Below are 23,028 nucleotides of genomic sequence, written 5' to 3'. Positions count from 1 at the left end.
AGAATTGAGTTTAATTGTAGGACATCCTGGAGAAGGAAATGACAGCCCACTCCAGTACTCTTGCATAGAAAATTCCATGGACAGAGAAACCCAGTGGGCTATGGTCTGTGGGGTCCCAAAAAGTTGGACACAAGTGGGTGACTGAGCACGCATGCACACAGGACATCCAGCTAGTGTCTGAGAATAGCTTATTAAGTGTGGGTATCAACCCTCCAAAATTGGAGTTGGTAACAGAACCTATTCAAAGATATTTTACATTCGATTTAGACATGGAACTCTTTTAAAAACAGAATCCAGAGTCTGTGTTCTCCCTGTTTAATACCTGTAATAGCTTCACTTCGCATTTAAAATCCGACCTTCTTTCTGTGACCTTCCAGCCTCTCTGTGACCTGCCTCCTGCCCACCCTCTGAACTTATTCTGTAGCACTCCCATTGCTCCACCCTGATCCCACTAGTCTTCTTTTTTCTTCTGGGAACAAGCCAGGCTCCTTCCTGCCCCAGGGACTTTGCACTTGCTGTTCTGCTTAGAACTCTCTCCCAGAACTTTCTAAGGCTCTCCCCTCCTCTCGCTTCAGACCACAGCTCAGATATCAGCTCTCCAGTGAGGGTTTTCCTTAGCCACTCTGTCATAAGTCCCTCTTCCTACTCTCCCAATTTTTTTCTTCTTCATAATGTTGAAACTACCTAGAACTGTGCTGTCCAGGACAGTGGCCATTAGCCATATGTGGCAAATTTAATTTAAATTAATTATAATTCAGTTAAACATTGAGCGCCTTAGTTGCACTTAGCCTCATCAAGTGCTCAACAGTCACCTGTGACTAGTGGCTACCATATTGGACAGGGTGGATTACAAAGCATTTCTATCATTGCCAAATGTTCTGTTAGACAGAGTGGACCCAGAACCATCTTCTTGCTTTACATTTTACCCTTTTTACTTTGTGCTCTCAAAATAGAGCAAGTTCTATGGAAGTAGATCCCTCATTTCTTGAATCAGCACTGAATCACTAAGGCCTAAAGCTGCCTGGCACAGTAGAGTGGTTGCCCAATAAATGATTTGCATATTCACTGAATATGTAAATAAGCCCCATGGAACTCTGAAGTGGACATGCAGGGGAATGAGAACATGTGTGAACATACACATACATACAGAAGATAAAAGGAAAGCAGAAACTTCCTCATAAACTTTACTGCTGTCAAAAATCCAATGGTGGGGAACTTTCCCCCAGTATAGGTAGGTTACTGATGTTCAAGTTCAAAGGCTCCAAAAGGATCCATGAGGTACAGTTCATAACTTTCTGAGGGAGCTGAGCTTTCAGGATGATCTCATTCTCGCTGCTTCATGACTCTGACAACAACAGAGGAAATAATGAGAGTGGAGCCCACCAGGATGCTTGAGATGCTAAAGCCCAAGGCCAGTCTGGAATTTCTCTGTGCTTTCCTCTGGTCCCCAAGGATGTTGGCTTCGCGGGTCTGTGGGGATGAAGGCAAGCTGGTGGCAGTGTTTCCAAGGAGAAAGGAGATGAAGGAAGGGCATCCCTGGGGAGAGGTGGGGTGTGAAAGACTAGTAACAGTGGTGTGAGGGTGGAAAGTGCAGAGGTCAGCCCCTCAGTGGAAAAAGGAAGAAAGAAGGGAGCCAGGATGAGGGTGTGAGTCTGGGCAGAACACAGGAGTGGGGAGCAGAGAGGGCACTCCTGGGAAGGAACAGGGCAGCTACATGGTGAAATAGGAGTAAATCCCCCAGGAGGAAAAAGGGGATTGTTAGGGAGGAGCAGGGAGGTGGAATGGGACAGAGAAGGCAGATCTGGGGGCAACAGGAATTGGTGGTAGCTGGGTGGTGCCCACCTTGAAGGAGAACAAGAGGGCCGGGAGTGCCAGCAGAATGAAGAAGAAGGAAGTGATGGAGAGAAACAAATAATCCTTCTCTGGGGGATTCAAGGGCACCAGGATGACTGGCTGCATCAGGTAGACCTTCTGCAGCGGGTAGACCTGCTGCAGTGGGATAACCTGCAGCACTGGAGCAGTCTTGGACTTTAGGTCCTTGGGGTGAGTCTCAGTAGCCATGGACCTTGGCCAGAGGAGGAGACACTGAGCAAGTGCAATCTGTAGACAAGGGAAATGCGATATCTGAGTTCCCAAGAAATGAAGACTGTCCCGAACCAATCCCGCTACCTAGAAAGGCCCTGAAAACAGACACTGCCCCAAACTAGGGGACAGCACACCAAACCAGAAGCCATCATACCATATATGTAGCTATAGAACAGTTTCCATGGCCCTATAGCACGATTCGACCCTCCTCTATCCTTGGATAACTCCTCTCTGTATCCTGCCCCGTTACCCGCTCCGTATCTCCCTCTAACTACTTTCCTCCGCTTAATTCTCCCAACATCCTCCACATATACACACTTAAATTTTCTGATAACCCATCACAAACCTAGTTAACGTGTCTGGGACTTCCCTTCACCTGACAGTCTTGGGGATTTGAGTTACTGGGCGGTTTCCCAGCTGACCACCACTGCATTATGATTGACTGCTCCCGTATAGATGTGCCGCCGGTGCTCAGACCCGGCTTCTGATTGGTTCAGGGTATGTAAGTAGTGTTACCTAGCCAATCCCCTTTCTTCTTGACTTCTTAATTGATTCGGTGAAAAACCGGACTAGGTATTCGCCCTTTACGTTGTCGTTCCCAACTTGAATTCCTGATTGGTTCAACATAGAGTGTGTGGGTCTTACTTCCAGATTGAATCTGACAGCAAAGGGCCAACTGATATGCCTACGAGGAGCCTAATGAACACTACTAGACTTAGGCTAGGCACTGAGGACCGTGTAGTTACTAAGGCAGACAAGACCATGGCTTTCCTGGAATTTACAATCGCTGGGAGAGAAGGGAAAAAAACACCCAAACAAATAGATTAAACGATTTACTGGAGGATTAAGAGCTACAAGGAATAACTAGAACGGGGAGGGAGAGGGACCCTCAGGGCCCACAAGGGACTGCAGGGTGGGGTTGAATAGGCAGAAAAAACGTCCCTCTGAGAAGGAACATCTAAGCTGAGACCTGAAGTACAAAAGAGCCATTCCGTAGAATATTTGGAGGAAAGAGTTTCAGGCAGGGGGAACAGCAAGTATTAATACAAAGGTCCTGGGGTGGGAAGGAGGTTGGTAAGAATAGGAGCAGAAATAAGGGCCATGTAGTTGGACTCAGTGATAGATCAAGATGCATAAACAGCACACACAACTGTGCATATTCAAACACACACACAGTCTGCAAGCCAGCAAGTTCTGCTTAGAGTTTTTTACTTTGATGGCTTCCTTTGAATTAACAGCCTTGTGTGTGGCGCTGGCGCAAGAAAGTGAAGTGCCTGCACTCATCCCCTAGAACAGAGGCTGAATGATTGAAGAATGCCTCTGTTGGTGGTTCCTTGGCTTGGAGATTCTTTGGTTGAGTGTTTTTCTTGGCTTTTCCAGGCCATCAGAAAATAAAGCTGAGAAAATTGTAAGAGGATGAGAACCCTCATGATTCCATATTCAGCAGAGTGACCCATATTGAAAAGGTCTCATCTGTGACCCACTTGTACTTGTTAGCTTTCCTGGTCTGTGATGACGGAAGGGAAATGTGCCTTCATGATGTTTGCTCTGGGAGAACTTTGGGGATGGGACCAAAGCTATGGCTGAGAGTGACAGCCTTCCAGTGACAGCCCATAATGTCATAGGATGGAAGAGATGCAGAGGGTGGGGGCTGTCAGTAAAGCATGACACAGGACCAATAGGGCAGGCAGAACACTCTGAATAGGCACTATTCACACTCTGAATAGGCAGAGTGTGGCAGGACCTCAGAGAATGATCAGCCCTAATAGAGAAAGCCAGGAGATGGAAACTCAAGGGGAAGAATTGGACCTAAACAGTGGTTTTCAAAGCATGGTCATCTGACTAGCAGAGCCAACATCACCTGGAAATCTCATTAAAAAGCAAATTCTTGCCCACCCCCAGACTTTCTGAGTATGAAACCCTGGTGGTGCCTGAAATCTGTGTTTTAAAACACCCTCCATGCAATTCGTATGCAAGTTAAAGTTTGAGAAACACCAGACTAGAGGAATGAATGAGAAAGGGTGCAAGTGCCAAGGACCCTCTAAGAGCTTCGCTTTGAACTCTGGACTTTGTCTTTAGGAGATTCTTTGGGTTTTGGAAGTACAGAGGCTCTTCAGCTTGGGGTTTTAGGTCCAAAAACAGTGGGAAAGGATAACAGAATAGTTTCACCTTAATCAAAGAAAGACATTGAGTCTTCAAGTTGAAAATACTTACTAGGAATTATTTATAGACAAGCACACATAAATCAAGACATATTGCCATCCAAATCCTCAGTGCCAAGGACATGGGTAGAATTTTATAGGCTTGTAGATTGAACAAATAAGATTTTATTCTAAGTACTGTGGGAACCTGTCATGGGGATATACATTTTTGAGGTTCTTTGGATACCCTAAGCAGAATGGACAGTGGGACACAGTAGGTTCCTGATCTTCTTATGGGCACAGAGCCTGAAGACCTTGTGCCTGGAAAGAGAAAGAAGAAAAGCCCAGACTGTGTGGGCTCTGGGCATGTCCGAGATATTTCTGAAATAGACAATGTCTTGGGAATGTCAGGAGAGAACAAGCTATGCTTGACTACAAAAGTGTGTGTGTGTGTGTGTGTGTGTGTGTGTGTGAGAGAGAGAGAGAGAGAGAGAGGTTGATGGGCTCCCTGTGCCTCCTGGGAAGTCATTGACCCTTGTTGCCTGGTAGGGTGGCCACTGGAGGTGAGGGGTGAGTAGGGCAGTGTTAGGAATCAGACTCACCTCCATACCCCCTTGCCTTCACAGTTCCAGACAATGTCACATGTCATCAAAACTGAGCCCACACGCAGTCTTGCGAATGTACAGTCAAAGCCAAGCACGGTCACAAACTCACCTACATGAAAAATACATGCATTTTTCTCTCCCTTACGCAAACCTATTCCACAAACCAGCAGGTCCTTCCTACAATTTCTAAAGTTTTCAAGATTTCTTCCACAATAAAATCCCCATTGAAAGGAGCTAGAAGGAATAAAAGCAGTTAAATCCACTCCTTTGTGGTGATCCCCTTTGGGTGAGCAGTGGATACGATTGGCTCAACAGTCTATCGGTTGGTGGGAATCTTGCCTGGAGATTCTCTTCACTGGAGAGTCCTTTGCCTGTGGGGTCTGTTGCCTGAGGTGTTCTTTGTCTATAAAGTTTCTTGGTTGGAGGGTCTCTATCTGATGTTCCCCTTGGCTTTGCCAGACCAGCAGTGAAAGATGAAAAAATATATATATGATGAGGAGGAAGTTTCTCCAGATTCCATATATTCTCAGCCAGTTGGCTCACACAGAAAAACGTTCAGCTCTAGCCCAGTTATTCTTCCTGTTATTTTTCAGTCAGTGGTGATGGGAGAGTGATGTGATTTTATAAAGTCAAATGCAGGGTAGGAGGGTGGGGGTCCTTGAAGACTACAGCAGGGATGATCCCCACCCTGAAATTCCTAAGATTAGAACAGAAGACTTGCAGGGAGTAGAGACTTTAGGAAAAGGATTTGGGGTGTGGATTTGGGATATATATGGGGGGGGCAAGGTCTTGGGCAATGACAAGTCTTGAAAGAGATGCAGACTGTCCAGAACTCTCTCAAAAAGTCTTGATTGAATAAATTTCACAAGGACCCTCAAATTCTCTCCTTAAAAATATGGAACAACATCCAGCCCTTCTTGAATTTTAAATGCTGATTGATACTCCTTGGCAGGGCTCTCTCAGCATATTTCCTATTGGTTCTTGGCTGCAGACTCTAGAAGATGGGTCTTGAATGTATCCCCTCCACCCTGCCTAGAGCACATGGTTGGGGAGGTGTCAGTGGAGCAATGGAGGGAGTAGAGGGAACCCTAAAGGGAGTGGCAGAAGAAGAGGTGAGAAGGGGTACTTAGAGACTAGTGGCCAATGTCCTTGAGGAAGGGAGTGGTGCTTTGGGAAAGGGCGTGGCTGCCAGCCATTAGAAGAATTTCCTCGGCTTCGCTCTAAGAAGTGGGAGAGGTCAGCCAGCCAGTTGATGGGGCAGTAGAAGTGAAGGAGTGCCATCAGAATCTCCTGGAGGGCTTCTTGAAACAGTTTTCTGAGCTACATCCCCAGAGACTGATTTAGCAGGTCTGAGATAGGACCAATGAATTTGCATTTCTAACAGACCCCTAGGTGTTATGCCTCTGGCCCTGAAATCCATTTGAGAGTCCCCTCTGGTAGCAACCTCTTTCATCAGATTGCCTGGGGAAGAGGAAAAAGAAGCAGGGCTCCCAATTTCTGAGGTTGGACCTAAGGAAAACCAAGGATAGGGGAGGTTTTTTACATCCCCCACCAACAGAGCAACAGATTAAATACAGCAAGACTCCACCTTTCATGCATGTCCAGTTGTGTCCAGCTCTTTTCAGCCCCATGGACTATATAGCCCACCTGGCTCCTCTATCCATGGGATTATCCTAGCAGGAATACTGGAGTGGGTGGCCATGCCCTCCTCCAGGGGATCTTCCTGACCCAGGGATCGAACCCGTGTCTCCTGTGGCTCCTGTACTGGCAGGCAGATTCTTTACCACTGAGCCACCAGGAAAGCCTGGGTAAGATTTGTTGGCAACCATTTTGCATGTTAGAGAATTCTTGGAATGGGGGAAGTCTGACATCCAAGTTGTTATTCAATAGATACTACATTTTTTATGAATACTAAATTTAACAGTTGACCTAGTGATGACATTGGTTACATTACTATGAGATTTATTTGAATTTTTATGAATTCCAAATATTCAGTCAATAATTGTGAAACCAATTTGTGTATATGTGTATTTGTGACTCACACCTTTTTCTATGAGCGTCCCTTAGACAGCAAGATAGTCAAACCTGTCAATCCTAAAGGAAATCAACTCTGAATATTCATTGGAAGGGCTGATGCTGAAGCTCCAATACTTTGGCCACCTGATGTGAAGAACTGACTCATTTGAAAAGACCCTGATGCTGGGAAAGATTGAGGATAGGAGGAGAAGGGGGCAACAGAGGATGAGATGGTTGGATGGCACCATCGACTCAATGGACATGAGTTTGAGCAAACTTCGGGAGACAGTGAATGACAGGGAAGCCTGGCATGCTTCAGTGGGGTCACAGAGTCGGACACGACTGAGCTACTGAACAACAAGAAGAAAGCTCATTCTGGCACTGTGTCTAAAACAGAAGGAAACATTTGCCATTCTCTTCATCATGGGTACTCAGGAGCAAAAGTTTGTTGCCTGCTGCTCCCAAGAACCTCCTCTCTAGCCTATGAAAGGAACCTGCCACCAGCAGCCTGCAAAAGAACATTGTGATTCTCCCAAGAGACCTCAGAAGTTCTCTAATTGACCATCTAATTAGCTTAGGGGCTTCCATTGAATTTGTGGAAGAGAAAAGAGTTCTTTATTAAAGAGAGAGGTCTCTAACTGATACCGCTACCCTACAAAATTCATTAGTTAAATTAAATGATTTTTAAAATTATTTAATTTATATATATTAATAATTTTAAAATATTCAGCAAATCTAAACTTGATATAGAGTGCATGCATGCTGCGTGCTAAGTTGCTTTACTTGTCTCTGACTCTTTGCAACGCTATGGACTGTAGCCCACCAGGCTCCTCTGCCCATGGGATTCTCCAAGCAAGAATACTGGAATGGGTTGCCATTTCCTCCTCCAGGGGATCTTGTCTACCCAGGGATTTGAACCCGAGTCTATTAATGTCTCCTGCATTGGCAGGTGGGTTCTTTACCACTAGTGCCACCTGGGAAGAATTGAAATAAATGATCAATTTGTTGGTCCATATAATTAAATAGAAAATTTAATTCAGAGAAAAACAAGAAAACAACAACACAAGCAAAAAAGTTATTTAAAAGGTCCAGGAGATCTAATAGATATTAGGTAGGAATTTTCAGAAAAAGAAAGGAAGTAACAAGGTAAAAATGAGATAATTTTCCCAAGCTGGACAAAATACTGCTCATGGGAAGAATTCACAAAGTTTCTGACAGAACGGTGCACAACACATACACACACACACACACACACACACACACACACACACACACACACACACACACACACACACACACACACACACACACACACACACACACACACACACACACACACACACACACACACACACACACACACACACACACACACACACACACACACACACACACACACACACACACACACTCCTAGGCTTGTTCTGGTGAAGTTCCTGAATTCTAAGAGTAAGACAAACATCCCAGGAAGTCCCAGACAGTTACTTAAATGGAGAGACAGGGAATTCCCTGGTTGTCCAATGGTTAGGATTCCACGCTTCCACTACAGAGGGCACAGGTTCAATCCCTGGTTGAGGAACTAAGATCCTGAAAGCCTTGAGATGGGGCCTAAAAAAAAATTTTTTTTTAAAAAGGAGAGAGAATTAGGCTGGCACCAGACTTACTGCCATCACTGAACCTGGACATGAGAAAATGGCTACAGACCATTGAGAAAGTGACACAAAAATATTATCCCTAGTAAGATTGTTCATGTGTTCCAATTACAAAATCTTCTTATTTTATCCAGGATTTAAGCTAACTACTCGTGTATGATACCATATGAAGTCCTGGAACTCTAACCCAATAAAAATTAAGACATCTCAAAATAAGAGATAGAAAGGAGACAGAACAGTGGCAATTGAGGTGTGTTTGTGTGTGCTTTGAAAGTTGTTGTGAAAGTATTAGTTGCTCAGTTGTGTCCGATTCTTTGCAACCCCATAGACTGTAGCCAGCAGGCTCCTCTGTCCTTTGGGATTTCCCAAGCAAGAAAGAATACGGAGTAGGTTGCAATTTTCTTCTCGAGGGTACAGACCCAGGGATCGAACCTGGGTCTTCTACAATGGCAGGCAGATTCTTTACCAACTGAGCCACCAGGGAATGTACAGATAGTCAAAACAAATGGGTTCATGTTGATGGTGAAACTGGAAATTTGTAACCTGAGTTCCTATTTTTTAAATCGGAGAGATATGTTCTCTGTCACTTCTCCCCTAAAACAAAAAGGGAGAGAAAAACATGGATTCCAGGAACTAACAACAATAAGAAAAAGTATGACACCCTAGGAAGACTGAAGGCTGCCTCCAGCTGGTGTGGAGTGTTTATAAGGTGCACAGGTGGCCACAGGTGGTATGGAGCAGAAAGTGGCTGGAGGGGTGAAGGCTTAATAAATTGAAGGAAAGGTGAGCATGTGTGTGTGTGTGTGTGTGTGTGTGTGTGATTTTTGTTTCCTAAAGGTAACCTTTGACATTTTAAAAGTATTTATTTATTTATTTGCTTATCTGGTGCACTAGGTCTTAGCTGTGGCCCTCAAGATCATCAATCTTCATTGCTGTATGCAGGATCTTTGGTTGCGGCATGCAAACTCTTAGTTGCATTATGTGGGCCCTAACTCCCTGACCAGGGATTGAACCTGGGCCCCTGCATTGGGAGCGAGGAGTCTTAGCCACTGGACCACCAGGAATCTCAAGTTCTCTCTTCTTTTTTTTTTTTTACTTTTTGGCTGCACCATGGGGCATGCTTGATCTTAGTTGCCCAACCAGGGATTGAATCCACACTCCATGTAGTGGAAGCACTGGAGGGTAATCTTTGAGTTTTAAAAGCAATTTATTGAAGTATGATAGGTCTACCATGAGACCTATCAAAGAATCTGCCTGCAATGCGGGAGGACCCAGGTTTGATCCCTGTGTTGGGAATATCTCCTGGAGAAGAGAATGGCTACCGACTCCAGTATTCTTGCCTGGGAAATTCTGTGGACAGAGGAGCCTGGTGGGCTACCATCCATGGGGTCACAAAGAGTCAGATATGACTGCGCAACTAACGCATCACTGAAAAGTGCACGTATCAGAAAGGTACAGCTCAGATCTTCTCCAACTGAACTCATGTGCGTAACCAGCATTCAACCTCTTAACCCCAGGCCTCCTTCCAGTCACTGCTCCCCAAACACTAATTTATCCTGCTTTTGTACTTTCTACAGTATCAGTCTGTAGGAAGCTTCTTTTTCTCAATTTTATGTCTGGGAAATTCATCCACATTGTTGTGTGTAGTTGTGGAGCAACCATCCTCTTTGCTGGGGAATACACACCCAATGTATTCTGGCATTCTGTTCATGGGCATTTGGGTAGTTTCCAGTCTGGGTTCTTAGGAATAAAGTTGCTATGAATATTCTAGCACAAGGATCCCCAAGCTTTGGGATCTAATACCTGATGATCTGAAATGAAGCTGATCTAATAATAATAGAAATAAAGTGCACAGTAAATATAATGCACATGAATCATTCCCAAACCAACCCCTCCCCTTGCCCAAGTTCATGGAAAAATTGTCTCCCACAAAACTGGCCCACTGTTCTAGAATATATGTACACATTTCTTTGGGTATAAATCTGTGGATGGAATGCCTAGGTTGCTGGAAGAATGCTTTTCAGATCCTGCTCTTGACTTCGACGTAGTTGCCTTGAGGAAGTCATCGGCTGTCCCTTTAGAAGTCGGCAGCAACAGTCCAGGCTGCTAGTGTTCACAGAAGAGTTAGGGAGTAAACCCTCACCTTTGGAAGTTCACTCGCTCCTCCAGCCTACTGCTTTCAAACTTCCAGAACTGAGTAATAACAATTCAGAGAGGCGGCCTCCTTCTGTGCGGCTCTTCCTGCTGGGGGACAGAGGAAGGGGGACAGAAACGAGGGATGAATATGCCTAGGACTCTCTCTTGGGGCTCAGCCATCTGCTGGCTCCTAAAATTCACTTCTACTTGCACAATTTGAAAACCCAGCTAATCCTCCCAATGTTTAGAACTTAACACATATGCCCTCAGAGATGAATTATTGGAACAAGATGGACTAGGAATTGGAAATCATCATGATCAGTTCACAGAGGGGAGTTATAGACAAGTAGAATGCAGGGCATTCGGTGTTGAAAATCTTCAGTATTAACATGAAAGCATTTTCAAGATCTAGAGGTAAGCAGAAGTGTGGTATCAAGGTGTTTGAATACGTATGCACATGGAAATGCATAAAGGTAACTGAAAGTGTTAACAATAAAATATTGTCATACAATAAGATATTGTCATACAATAAGATATTGTCAGCAATTACCTGGTGGCAATCACCAGTGGTAAAGAATCCACCTTCCAATGCAGGAGACAGGGGTTGGATCCCTGAGTCAGGAAGATCCCCTTGAGAAGTAAATGGCAACCCAGTCCAGTATTCTTGCCTGGGAAATCCCATGGACAGAGGAATCTGGCAGGCTACAGTCCATAGGGTCCTGAAGAGTCAGACACGACTGAGCAACTAAACAACAACCTACGAGAGGGGGAAAGTGATACCAGGACCAGCCATAACATGAGCTTCTCCTCTCCTTCAGACTCTCTTTATTACTTGATTTTTTTTGTGAGAATATATTTGTGTGGAAGTTGTGCCAAAAAAAAAAATTCCATGGGACTTCCCAGGCAGTTCAGTGGTTAAGACTCCAAGCTCCCAATGCAGGGAAGAGGGGGTGGGGGTTCAATCCCTGGATGGGGAGCTAAGTAAGATCTTGCATGTCAAGGTACTGCCACGTGGCATGGCCAAAAAGAAATAAAATTAAATTTAAAAATCTCAGGTAAAGAAACAGGTTTAAGGATCCAAAGGAAAAAGAGAATTAAAAATGACCTGGCTGATTTGGCCATGGGGGAATTCTGTTGAGAGCAGTTACAGAGTTCTGGAGAGTCTGGGAACAACTCATGAAGGAGCACATAGATAACTGAGCAAACAGAACCAACAGAGGAAGGAGGAGGAGGAAGGTGAAGAGAAGCAGGAGGAAGAGGGAGAAGAGAAGCAAAAACTGGAGGAGACAGAGGAAGAAGAAAAAAATCTGAAGGAGTCCAGGCAGATGGGTTGCTTGGCTGTTGAGTTCAAAAATTAGTTCAGAGTATGTAATCACCATAAGGGGCTTCCCTGGTGGCTCAGATAGTGGGTTTGATCCTTGGGTTGGGAAGATTCCTCTGGAGAAGGGAATGGCAACCCACTCCAGTATTCTTGTCTGGAGAATTCCATGGACAGAGGAGCCTGGCGGGCTACAGTCCATGGGGTTGCAAAGAGTCGGACATGACTGAGTGACTAACACTTTCACTTTTTTCAATTTCAATCACCATGAACCACCATGCTCAGTAATGGAGCATACTTACACAGGCCTAGTGAAATATAATCCCTATAAATTGAATAAAAATAGTAGTCCCGTTCTGCAGGAAGTAGAAGGGGGAGAAAAATGGGTAGGTATTATATCTGTGTGTTTCATTCTAGTAATTCAACTGATGATGTCTCAAGATAGAAGAATAGACATTTGGGGTTTGTTCCCTGGTGGCTCAGCTGGTAAAGAATCCACCTGCAATGCAGGAGACCCGGGTTCAATTCCTGGGTTAGGAAGATCCCCTGGAAAAGGGAATGGCTACCCACTTCAGTATTCTGGCCTGGAGAATTCCATGAACTGCATAGTCCATGGGGTCACAAAGAGTCAGACACGACTGAGCAACTTTCATTTTCACATTACATGTTGGTAAATACCAGATGAATGTCTGAGAGTGGAATGCAGGTTGGGGGGAGTTAGGAAGCTGAAGCAGAGAAGACTGGTTGGCTTTCCAAGTTTTATACCACCATATGACTTTTTTGGATTTGGCTGTTCACCCTGACATAGGCCATCCTGACTCGACATGGCTCTGCAGATGAATGTGACAGCCCCAGCTTAGGCTGGTCTGGGGAGTGACAGGGATGGCTGACCCTGACCATCCAGAGCCACCAACACAACAAACAAGCAGTTATAATCTCCTTTCCCGGACACACCCATAACATGGAGCAGTATGCCACAAACAAGTGTGGTCTGTGCAGATACCCAGGGCCACAGAAGAAACAGAAACAGCATTGTAACAGGTAAGGTCAAGGTTAACCATAGACTATCACTTTCATTCTCTCCTTCACTCATTATTTTCCATAAACCTTCCAAGATGAGTCTCTTATTGGGTATGAATTTAAAGCTGTAACCCCAGATGTCTAAGCAATGTAATTCTATTTTCCTGCATTTGCGCAGGTTAGGGCGGATTAAGTTGTGGAAATAGGCAGGTCATACATAACATGGCACAACATAGTTTATTTTCTGCTCCCATCATGGGAGGTGGTAGGGCGGTAGTAATCTTAGGGCGGTAATCTTAGGGTGGTAGTCCCTAAGATTCAGGGACTGAGGCAGATGGGAGCTCTTCTATCTCTATAACATGTGACCTTCAAATCACCAGGGGTATCATTTGCCCAATCAGCTAAGGGAGGAAGAAAAAGGTGGAGTGCTTGTGCGGGAGATGGGTTAAGGCCATCACTTGTAGCACACATCACTTGTGATCACATTCCATGAAGCCAAGGACAATCTCATGGCCACATAGGGGAACCTAGGAAATGTGACTGAGTTGTGTCCCCAAGAAGAAAAGGAGATGGGCATGGAGAAAGAGTTAGCGGTCTTTCCCCTAGCTATTCAATATATGTCTACTGATAATTCCCATTCCCCTTGACTGTGGAAACTTAATTCCACTAAGGCTAAGGTTTCTGGGTGTGCATTTGGGGTTGTCTGTGAAGCTAGGGCCCCAGAAGAAACCCCTGAATGTTGTCAATGGGATCACCCTTGATCTCTGTTTCCATTCATTTTTGATGGTGATTGTGTTGTCCCTGGTTTCCCTGACAGTCATTGTCACTCAGGCACTTGGCATTCTGTAAGCCTCCAACTCCTCCTCACCAAGCTGGGACGTGAGATATCCCACTTGGCTGTCTGAGACCATTTCTTCCTAGACCTCCACACCACACAGTATATTTTTTTTGAGATCTTAAAGCCTCTCTAGGATTTGTATGTGAAGTGGGAATACAAGTATTAACCAGGGTCTTTGACACCCTGCCCCTTCCTGAGATGCATGTTATTAGGGGCCTTCTGATGGATATACTGGCATCAAGTCTTTCTCTACTTCCCTATTCCATAAATAGGCAGCCATTTCCAGTTCAGGATTGGGGGAGAGGCAGTCCTGATCAGCTCTGCTGGCAATTTCACTATTTAGTTCTTGAGGTCTTTCTTTCCTAAGAGTTTGGCTTTTAAATCTCAAAAGCTGGAGGAGGTTTCTATTTTTCCCTCCTTTCTCTGAGACACTGGAAGCCTGGAATTCCAGTTTGAATGAACCTAGAGAACATTAATTCAAATTTCTAAATATCATTCTACATTGGCAATTATTATATCTATTTTACAAAGTAACCAGTTTCCAGAAAATCATCTTGTTCAAGGATATACAGTTTTTAAAGTGTCAGAAGTTGACCTACATCCGCCAGATTTCTATGTCTCTGTGCTTCACCATTAGGTCATTCTAATTTTCACCTGATTTGGGAAACACATAGCCCCAGAGAAACACAGACACTGACTCAGAAACACACACATGTACACACAGGAGACGCTGGAACATACCCTTCAATTTTATTGGTTTAAAGAAATATTTTCCTGAAAGAGCAGCCCAGTATCAAGGAGCTTAAGGCATCCAGAGCATCAAAGTGAAGATCCCCAAGATGGATAATGACAGAACTGGAGGCCAAGAGCATAAAGTAATGTTTTCCTGGGCTAGTGGGTTGCTTGGATGTTGAGCTCCTTGGCTGGTAGGTTTTCTGGCTAGGGGATATCCAGCTGTTGGTTTCTTGCATGGTGTCTGATTTGGCTGGTTAGTGTCTTGGTGAGCCGGTCCTGTTGGGGTGGGTGAACCCGTTGGCTATTGGGTCTGGACTTCAGATAAATAGAACTAAGTAATAAATGAGGCCTAAGCCGATGAGTATGGCGAATACATCCAGCCAACCAGTTCGTGCTGAGTTGATATAAGCTTGTTCCCATTCGCTTTTCTTGTTGGCCTCTCTGGTCTGTAGGAATGGGAGCTTTAGATTTGGGTTTCTGAGTCCAGCCTTGTCACACCCCTGGGTAATAGCTAGACACCTCTCCCGTCAGGAGGGAAAACCCCTGCCCATATCCCAGGACAGGAGCAGATGCAAGGGGACAGCAAGGGGGCAGGTAGAGGACAGGATGGGCCCAGGTTTAGGCACTGGTTTACCTTGCTGCTGAGTACGAACGCTGGTATTCCCAGGGGAGGGAATAAAATTAAGGCCACGACAGTCAAACACAGGTAATCCGGGGCATAAAATAACAATTCTTCTTTCGTCTGTGTAGCCTCTGGTGGCTGACCCGCCTCCTTTGGGGCCCCAGGAGCCGCGGGGGGCACCGCGCCGGCGGCGGGGTCAGGGGGTGGCGCACCTGGGTCGGGTTGCGAGGCCATGATTTTTCTATCCTAAAAGACTCCAAGTATCTTCAAAAGAGAGCCAAACCCACTACACGTCCCCTTGTTCTATCCAGAATCCCAAGACCCAGACCCCAGACCATCAAGGGCCAGTACTTCACAAAGGGGAAATCAGAGCAGGTCCTGATTGGCTGCCCGTGTGAGGGGGCGTGGTCCCACTTTACTCAGTTCCTCCAGGATTCAAGAAGGTGGGTGCGTACTGAGGCGCTTCAGGCGTGTCCGACTCTTTGTGACCCTGGACAGTAGCCTCCCAGGCTTCTTTAACTTTTCACAGGGTGCTCCATCCTCTGTCAGGACACTGACTCCGCCAACCCTGATAGGAATTAGTTGCAAGCCGTAAGGCTGGCTTCCGGTTCCTCCTTCCTGCAGATGCCTATGTGCAGTCAGGGCAGGAGCCAGTACCAGAGACCCCACCCAAGAGCTGTGGGAGTGAGGAAGTAGACAAACCTCATAAGAAAACTAGGCGGGGGCTTCCCTTGGTGGTTCAGTGGCTAAGACTTCCCAGCCTGGGTTTGATCCCTGGTCAGGGAACTAGATCCCATATGCCACAACTGAAGGTCTTTCTTGAGTTTCATGCCATCTAATACATATTGATGGAATGATGGAAATAAGAAATCACCATTGTGGTAGGCAGAATCTACGATGACTCCAAGATTCCTGCTCTTTGACACATATACCTGCTCCTAGTTGTTCATTAAATACCAATCTGTGTGCCGCTGTGAGAGGATTTTGTAGCTGTAATTAAAGTCCCCAATCAGTTAATGGTAAAATAGGGAGAATATCTTCAAAGGGTCTAACCTTATCAGATGAGTTCCTTAAAAGGACTGGATTTTACTGGCAAAGATTCCCAGGCATGAGGCAGCTTAGAGGCAAGCAAGACTCTCCCCAGCTGGCTTTAACTCAGAAAGGACCATGTGGCCAGAAATGCAGGCACAGGCAACCTTTAACTCAGAGTGGCCCCCAGCTGAAAGCCAGGAAGGAAATGGGGATTTTAGTTTTACAGCAATAAGGATCTGAATCCTGCCGTAACCATGATTCATTTGGAAGAGTGTCCTAGATCCAAATGAGAATGCAGGCCAACACCTTGATTTTAACCTTGTGAAATGGTGAGCAGAGAACCCAGCCATTCTGACCTACACAGAACTCAGTTAACAAACTTAAGTTTGTGGAAATTTCTTATGCATCATTAGAAAACTGACAATCATTCACCAGACATTCTGACCTACACAGAACTCTAAGTTAACAAACTTAAGTTTGTGGAAATTTCTTATGCATCATTAGAAAACTGACAATCATTCAAACACCATAGTAACTACTAACTCAGGTGAGAACCATCAATGGAAGCTAATGCCACTGGGTTTTAGCTGATAATAATAGTTCCCTTGGTTTTAGAGGAAAGTGAAAGTGTTAGTCACTCAGTTGTGTTCGACTCTTTGCGACCCCACTGACCGTAGCCCATCAGTCACCTATATCCATGGGATTCTTCAGGCAAGAATACTGGAATGGGTAGCCATTCCCTTATCCAGGGGATCTTTCCAACCCAGGGACTGTACCCGGTTCTCTGCATCACAGGCCAATTCTTTCTCATCTGAGCAACAAGGGAAGAGGGTGTGATTCCAGCACTGGCATGAACTTGTGTGCCTTTCTTCTTTCTGGTGAAAGAACTGTTAGAAGGATAACAGAGACAATCTCAAAAGAATAAGCAGCTGCAGGAAAGTGGATTCTGTTCCACACTACGAGTTGGCCTCATCCAAGTTTATATCTAACCCCAGAAAACTGAACAAACTTTAAGACACTCAGACTGCAACATTATCACCATGTTCTATGACTGTGATTTTTAACTTCAGTGTTCAGTTTTGATAAGACATCTAACTTATTTCAAGTGTCTTAACAATACTTGTTTCAAGTGACTTCACAATCCTTGAATTGATATCCTTTATTTCGTGAACAAGAGATATGCTTTTGAATTTTCAAGTCAGAAGGAGAACTGTACGCAAGGTTCCTCTTTTCTCACAGATATGTGAATTAAGAAGAGAAAACTAGTTCTCTCCCACCCAAGAAATACTCCCTAAGAACCCTCGAGAGACCTAGATTTCTTGTTGAAATGATGGGCTTGGGAATCCGAGTCTCACTGAAATTAAGAGTACACTGAATCTCCTATTTTTTTAAGTATTTTTATGGAAGTGCATAAACATGCCTAATCATACATGTATACACTTTCACACATGGGAGACTCATGGAAACTGCATCTGAAAACAAGGCCCAGACCAAAAGACCCCCATGCCCTCTCCCAGTTACTTCTCCACAGATGAGAACCTATATCCTGATTTTCTCTCCCTTTTAATAACTGCTTTGGGGGTCACATCAGGAATTACAAACTTCACTCTGGGGACCCTCCAGTTGGATATAAAAATGATTTCCATCTTTTGGCTGCCACAAACAATCCTGCCAAGAACACCCCTGGGCATGGTTCTCTGTGCAAGTGAGCAAGTACCACTGGAAAACAGATCCAAGAAGTGGGATTGCAGGGTCAAAGTATAAGGACTTGGTGGTCATCATACTATGATGACTTCTGCAAAGGCTTCACTAAGTCACACTTCCAATTCCAGCGTGTGAAAGGATTGTTATTTGTCTTCTTGTCAGCACACAATGTGCTGGGTGGGTGAGAAGTTATACAATAGCTCTGTATTGCTTTAATTTAGATTTCTATAATGAATAGGGGGGCCTCCCAGGTGGCTCGGTGGTAAAGTATCCACCTGCAATGCAGAAGATGCATATTCAATCCTTGGGTCGAGAAAATCCATTGGAAAAGGAAATGGCAACCCACTCCAGTATTCTTGCCTGGGGAAATCCCATGGACAGAGGAGCCTAGCGGGCTACAGTTCACGGAGTTGCATGAGAGTTGGACACAACTCAGTGGCTAAAAGAAGAAGAAAGAGATGAGTAGGGAGTTTGATCATTACAATGGATGGAGTTGTTTCCCACAAAATTGATATGTTGAAACCCTAACCCCTAGTGTGATTAAATTTAGAGATAGGAATTTTAGGACATAATTAGGATTAGATAAGGTCATGAGGATGGGATAATCCCGGTGGGATTAGTGCCCTTATAAGAAGAGACTGTGAGAGCTTGCTTCCTTTCTGTCCACCAGGCCTCGCTGTCCATCACCAACTCCTGGAGTTTACTCAAACTCATGTCCATTGAGTCAATGATGCTATCCAACCATCTCATTTCTGTCATCCCTTTCTCCTCCTGCCCTCAATCTTTCCCAGCATCAGGGTCTTTTCCAATGAGTCAGTTCTTCGCATCAGGTGGCCAAAGTATTGGAGTTCCAGCTTCAGCATCAGTCCTTCCAATGAATATTCAGGACTCATTTCCTTTAGGATGGATCTCCTTGCAGTCCAAGGGACTCTGAACACCACAGTTCAAAAGCATCAATTCTTCGGCTCTCAGCTTTCTTTATGGTCCAACTCTCACATCCATACACGACTACTGGAAAAACCATAGCTTTGACTAGATGCACCTTTGTTGGCAAAGTAATCTCTCTGCTTTTTAATAAGCTGTCTAGATTGGTCATAGTTTTTCTTCCAAGAAGCAAGTGTCTTTTAATTTCATGGCTGCAGTCACCATCTGCAGTGATTTTGGAGTCCCCCAAATAAAGTCTGTCACTGTTTCCACTGTTTCCCCATCTATTTGCCATGAAGTGATGGGACCAGATGCCATTCTTAGTTTTCTGAATGTTGAGTTTAAAGCCAACTTTTTCACTCTCCTCTTTCACTTTCATCAAGAGGCTCTTTAGTTCTTTTTCGATTTCTGCCATAAGGGTGGTGTCATCTGCATATCTGAGGTTATTGATATTTCTTCTGGCAACCTTGATTCCAGCTTGTGCTTCATCCAGTCCAGCATTTCTCATTATATACTCTGCATATGAGTTAAACAAGCAGGGTGACAATATACAGCCTTGACATACTCCTTTCCCGATATGGAACCAGTCTGTTGTTCCATGTCCACTTCTAACTGTTGCTTCTTGACCAGCATACAGATTTCTCAGGAGGCAGGTCAAGTGGTCTGCTATTCCCATCTCTTGAATAATTTTCCACAGTTTGTTGTGATCCACACAATCAAAGGCTTTGGCATAGTCAATAAAGCAGAAATAGATGTTTTTCTGGAACTCTCTTGCTTTTTCTATGATCCAGTGGATGTTGGCAACTTGATCTCTAGTTCCTCTGCCTTTTCTAAATCCAGCTTGAACATCTGAAAGTTCACGGTTCATGTACTATTGAACCCTGGCTTGGAGAATTTTGAGCATTACTTTGCTAATGTGTGAGATGAGTGCAATTGTGCTGTAGTTTGTGCATTCTTTGGTATTGCCTTTCTTTGGGACTGAAATGAAAACTGACTTTTTCCAATCCTGTGGCCACTGCTGAGTTTTCCAAATTTGCTGGTATACTGAGTGCAGCACTTTCACAGCATCATCTTTCAGGATTTGCAATAGCTCAGCTGGAATTCCATCACCTCCACTAGCTTTTTTTTAAATTTATTTATTTTAGTTGAAGGCTAATTACTTTACAATATTGTAGCGGTTTTTGCCATACATTGATATGAATCAGCCATGGGTTTACATATGTTCCCCATCCTGAACCCCCCTCCCACCTCCCTCCCCATCCCATCCCTCTGGGTCATCCCAGTGCACCAGCTCTGCGCACCCTGTCTCATGCATCAAACCTGGACTGGCAATCTGTTTCACATATGATAATATAGATGTTTCAATGCTATTCTCTCAGACCATCCCACCCTCGCCTTCTCCCACAGAGTCCAAAAGACTGTTCTATACACCTGTGTCTCTTTTTCTGTCTCACATATAGGGTTATCATTACCATCTTTCTAAATTCCATATATGTGTGTTAGTATTCTATATTGGTGTTTTTCTTTCAGGCTTACTTCACTCTGTATAATAGGCTCCAGTTTCATCCATTTCATTAGAACTGATTCAAATGTATTCTTTTTAATGGCTGAGTAATATTCCATTGTATATATGTACCACAGCTTTTTTATCCATTTGTCTGCTGATGGACATCTAGGTTGCTTCCATGTCCTGGCTATTATAAACAGTGCTGCGATGAACATTGGGGTACATGTGTCTCTTTCAATTCTGGTTTCCTCAGTGTGTATGCACAGCAACCTCCACTAGCTTTGTTTGTAGCGATGCTTCCTAAGGTCCACTTGACTTCACATTCCAGGATGTCTGGCTCTAGGTGAGTGATTACACCATCATGGTTATCTGGGTCATGAAGATCTTTTTTGTATAGTTCTTCTGTGTATTCTTGCCACTTCTCCTTAATATCTTCTGCTTCTGTTAGGTCCACACCATTCTGTCTTTTACTGAGCCCATCTTTGCATGAAAGGCTGTGATCCGTGTGATTAAATTGGCTAGTTTTCTGTGATTATGGTTTCAGTGTGTCTGCCCTCTGATGCTCTCTCGCAACACCTACCGTCTTACTTGGGTTTCTCTTACTTTGGACATGGGGTATCTCTTCACGGCTGCTCCAGCAAAGCGCAGCTGCTGCTCCTTACCTTCGATGAGGGGTGTCTCCTCATGGCCGCCCCTCCTGACCTTGGAGTAGCTCCTCTCAGCCCTCCTGTGCCCCTGCAGCCGCCGCTCCTTGGACGTGGGGTAGCTCCTCTCAGCTGCCACCCCTGACCTCTATGACCTAAATCAAATCCCTTATGATTATACAGTGGAAGTGAGAAATAGATTTAAGGGACTAGATCTGATAGACAGAGTGCCTGATGAACTATGGATGTAGGTTCATGACATTGTACAGGAGACAGGGATCAAGACCATCGCCATGGAAAAGAAATGCAAAAAAGCAAAATGGCTGTCTGAGGAGGCCTTACAAATAGCTGTGAAAAGAAGAGAAGCAAAAAGCAAAGGAGAAAAGGAAAGATATTCCCATTTGAATGCAGAGTTCCAAAGAATAGCAAGGAGAGATAAGAAAGCCTTCCTCAGTGATCAATGCAAAGAAATAGAGGAAAACAACAGAATAGGAAAGACTAGAGATCTCTTCAAGAAAATCAGAGATACCAAGGGAACATTTCATGAAAAGATGGGCACAGTAAAGGACAGAAATTGTATGGACCTAATAGAAGCAGAAGATATTAAGAAGAGGTGGCAAGAATACACAGAAGAACTGTGTACAAAAAAGATCTTCACGACCCAGATAATCACGATGGTGTGATCACTCACCTAGAGCCAGACATCCTGGAACGTGCAGTCAAGTGGGCCTTAGAAAGCATCACTATGAATAAAGCTAGTGGAGGTGATGGAATTCCAGCTGAGCTATTGCAAATCCTGAAAGATGATGCTGTGAAAGTGCTGCACTCAATATGCCAGCAAATTTGGAAAACTCAGCAGTGGCCACAGGATTGGAAAACATCAGTTTTCATACCAATCCCAAAGAAAGGCAATGTCAAAGAATGCTCAAACTACTGCACAATTGCACTCATCTCACATGCTAGTAAAGTAATGCTTAAAATTCTCCAAGCCAGGCTTCAGCAATACGTGAACCGTGAACTTCCAGATGTTCAAGCTGGTTTTAGAAAAGGCAGAGGAACCAGAGATCAAATTGCCAACATCCACTGGATCATCGAAAAAGCAAGAGAGTTCCAGAAAAACATCTATTTCTGCTTTATTGACTATGCCAAAGCCTTTGACTGTGTGGAACACAATAAACTGTGGAAAATTCTGAAAGAGATGGGAATACCAGACCACCTGACCTGCCTCTTGAGAAACCTGTATGCAGGTCAGGAAGCAACAGTTAGAACTGGACATGGAACAACAGGCTGGTTCCAAATAGGAAAATAGGTTCCCTGGGGAAAGGAAAGGCCACCAACTCCCTATTCTGGCCTGGAGAATTCCATGGACTGTATAATCCATGGAGTCGCAAAGAGTCAGACAGGACTGAACGACTTTCACTTTCACACATAAAATTTGCCATTTTAATCATTTTCAAGTGAAACATCCAGTGGCATTTTGTGCATTTACTTTGCTGTACAACCATCACTGCTGCTCAACTTCAGAAGTTACAGATCCCAAATGAAAATGTACCCATTTAAGTAGTAAATCCTCATTTCCCCCTCCCCATAGTCTCTGGCAACTACTTTCCCCTCCAGCTTTACTGAGATATAACTGAGATGTGTCATTTTAAAGTGTACAGTGTGTTAGTTTGATATACTTTCTATACTGTAGTATTAATATTATTACCACTGTAGTGTAGCTAACAATTGCATCACGAGAGATAATTATCAGTTCTTTCTTGTGGAGTGAACATTTAAGATCTACTCTCTTAGCCACTTTCAAGTATGTAGTACAATATTATTATTTGTGATCACTGCATTGTGCATTAAATCCTCAAAAGTTATTCATCTTCTAAATGGAAATTTGGTCCTTTTGAGCAACATCCATTGACAGACATTTATTATTTCTTATTTCTATGTCTTGGCTATTGTGAATAATGTTGCAATAAACATGGGAGTGCAGATCTTTCTTCTAGAGCCTCTTTTTATTTCCTTTGACTATATACCCAGCAGTGGATTGCTGGATCA

General features: G+C 44.2%; 3 protein-coding genes across 11 annotated transcripts in view; all 3 read right to left on the bottom strand.

Annotated features, from left to right (window-relative positions):
- ATP4A (ATPase H+/K+ transporting subunit alpha) overlaps positions 1 to 23,028 on the bottom strand; it is a 120,184-nt gene that overhangs the window by 26,033 nt on the left and 71,123 nt on the right. The window lies entirely within an intron of this gene.
- Positions 1,171 to 21,092, bottom strand: LOC145515764 (uncharacterized). Its single transcript, XM_081517124.1, has 5 exons — positions 20,998 to 21,092; positions 10,643 to 10,743; positions 4,829 to 4,940; positions 1,843 to 2,100; positions 1,171 to 1,470 (listed from the first exon to the last, which is right to left on the bottom strand). The coding sequence occupies exons 3-5, from the start codon at positions 4,832 to 4,834 to the stop codon at positions 1,324 to 1,326; spliced, it is 411 nt and encodes a 136-aa protein (XP_081373250.1). The 5' UTR covers positions 4,835 to 4,940; positions 10,643 to 10,743; positions 20,998 to 21,092; the 3' UTR covers positions 1,171 to 1,323.
- Positions 14,538 to 15,473, bottom strand: PMIS2 (PMIS2 transmembrane protein). The gene is made up of 2 exons (XM_081517129.1): positions 15,181 to 15,473; positions 14,538 to 14,992 (listed from the first exon to the last, which is right to left on the bottom strand). Exons 1-2 carry the CDS (start codon positions 15,400 to 15,402, stop codon positions 14,864 to 14,866), a joined length of 351 nt encoding a protein of 116 aa, XP_081373255.1. The 5' UTR covers positions 15,403 to 15,473; the 3' UTR covers positions 14,538 to 14,863.

Source organism: Giraffa tippelskirchi, chromosome 7 (assembly GCF_054371585.1).
Source record: "Giraffa tippelskirchi isolate mGirTip1 chromosome 7, T2T-mGirTip1v1.2.pri, whole genome shotgun sequence".
Taxonomy (NCBI): domain Eukaryota; kingdom Metazoa; phylum Chordata; class Mammalia; order Artiodactyla; family Giraffidae; genus Giraffa; species Giraffa tippelskirchi.
This window is presented reverse-complemented; position numbering and strand designations above follow the sequence as displayed.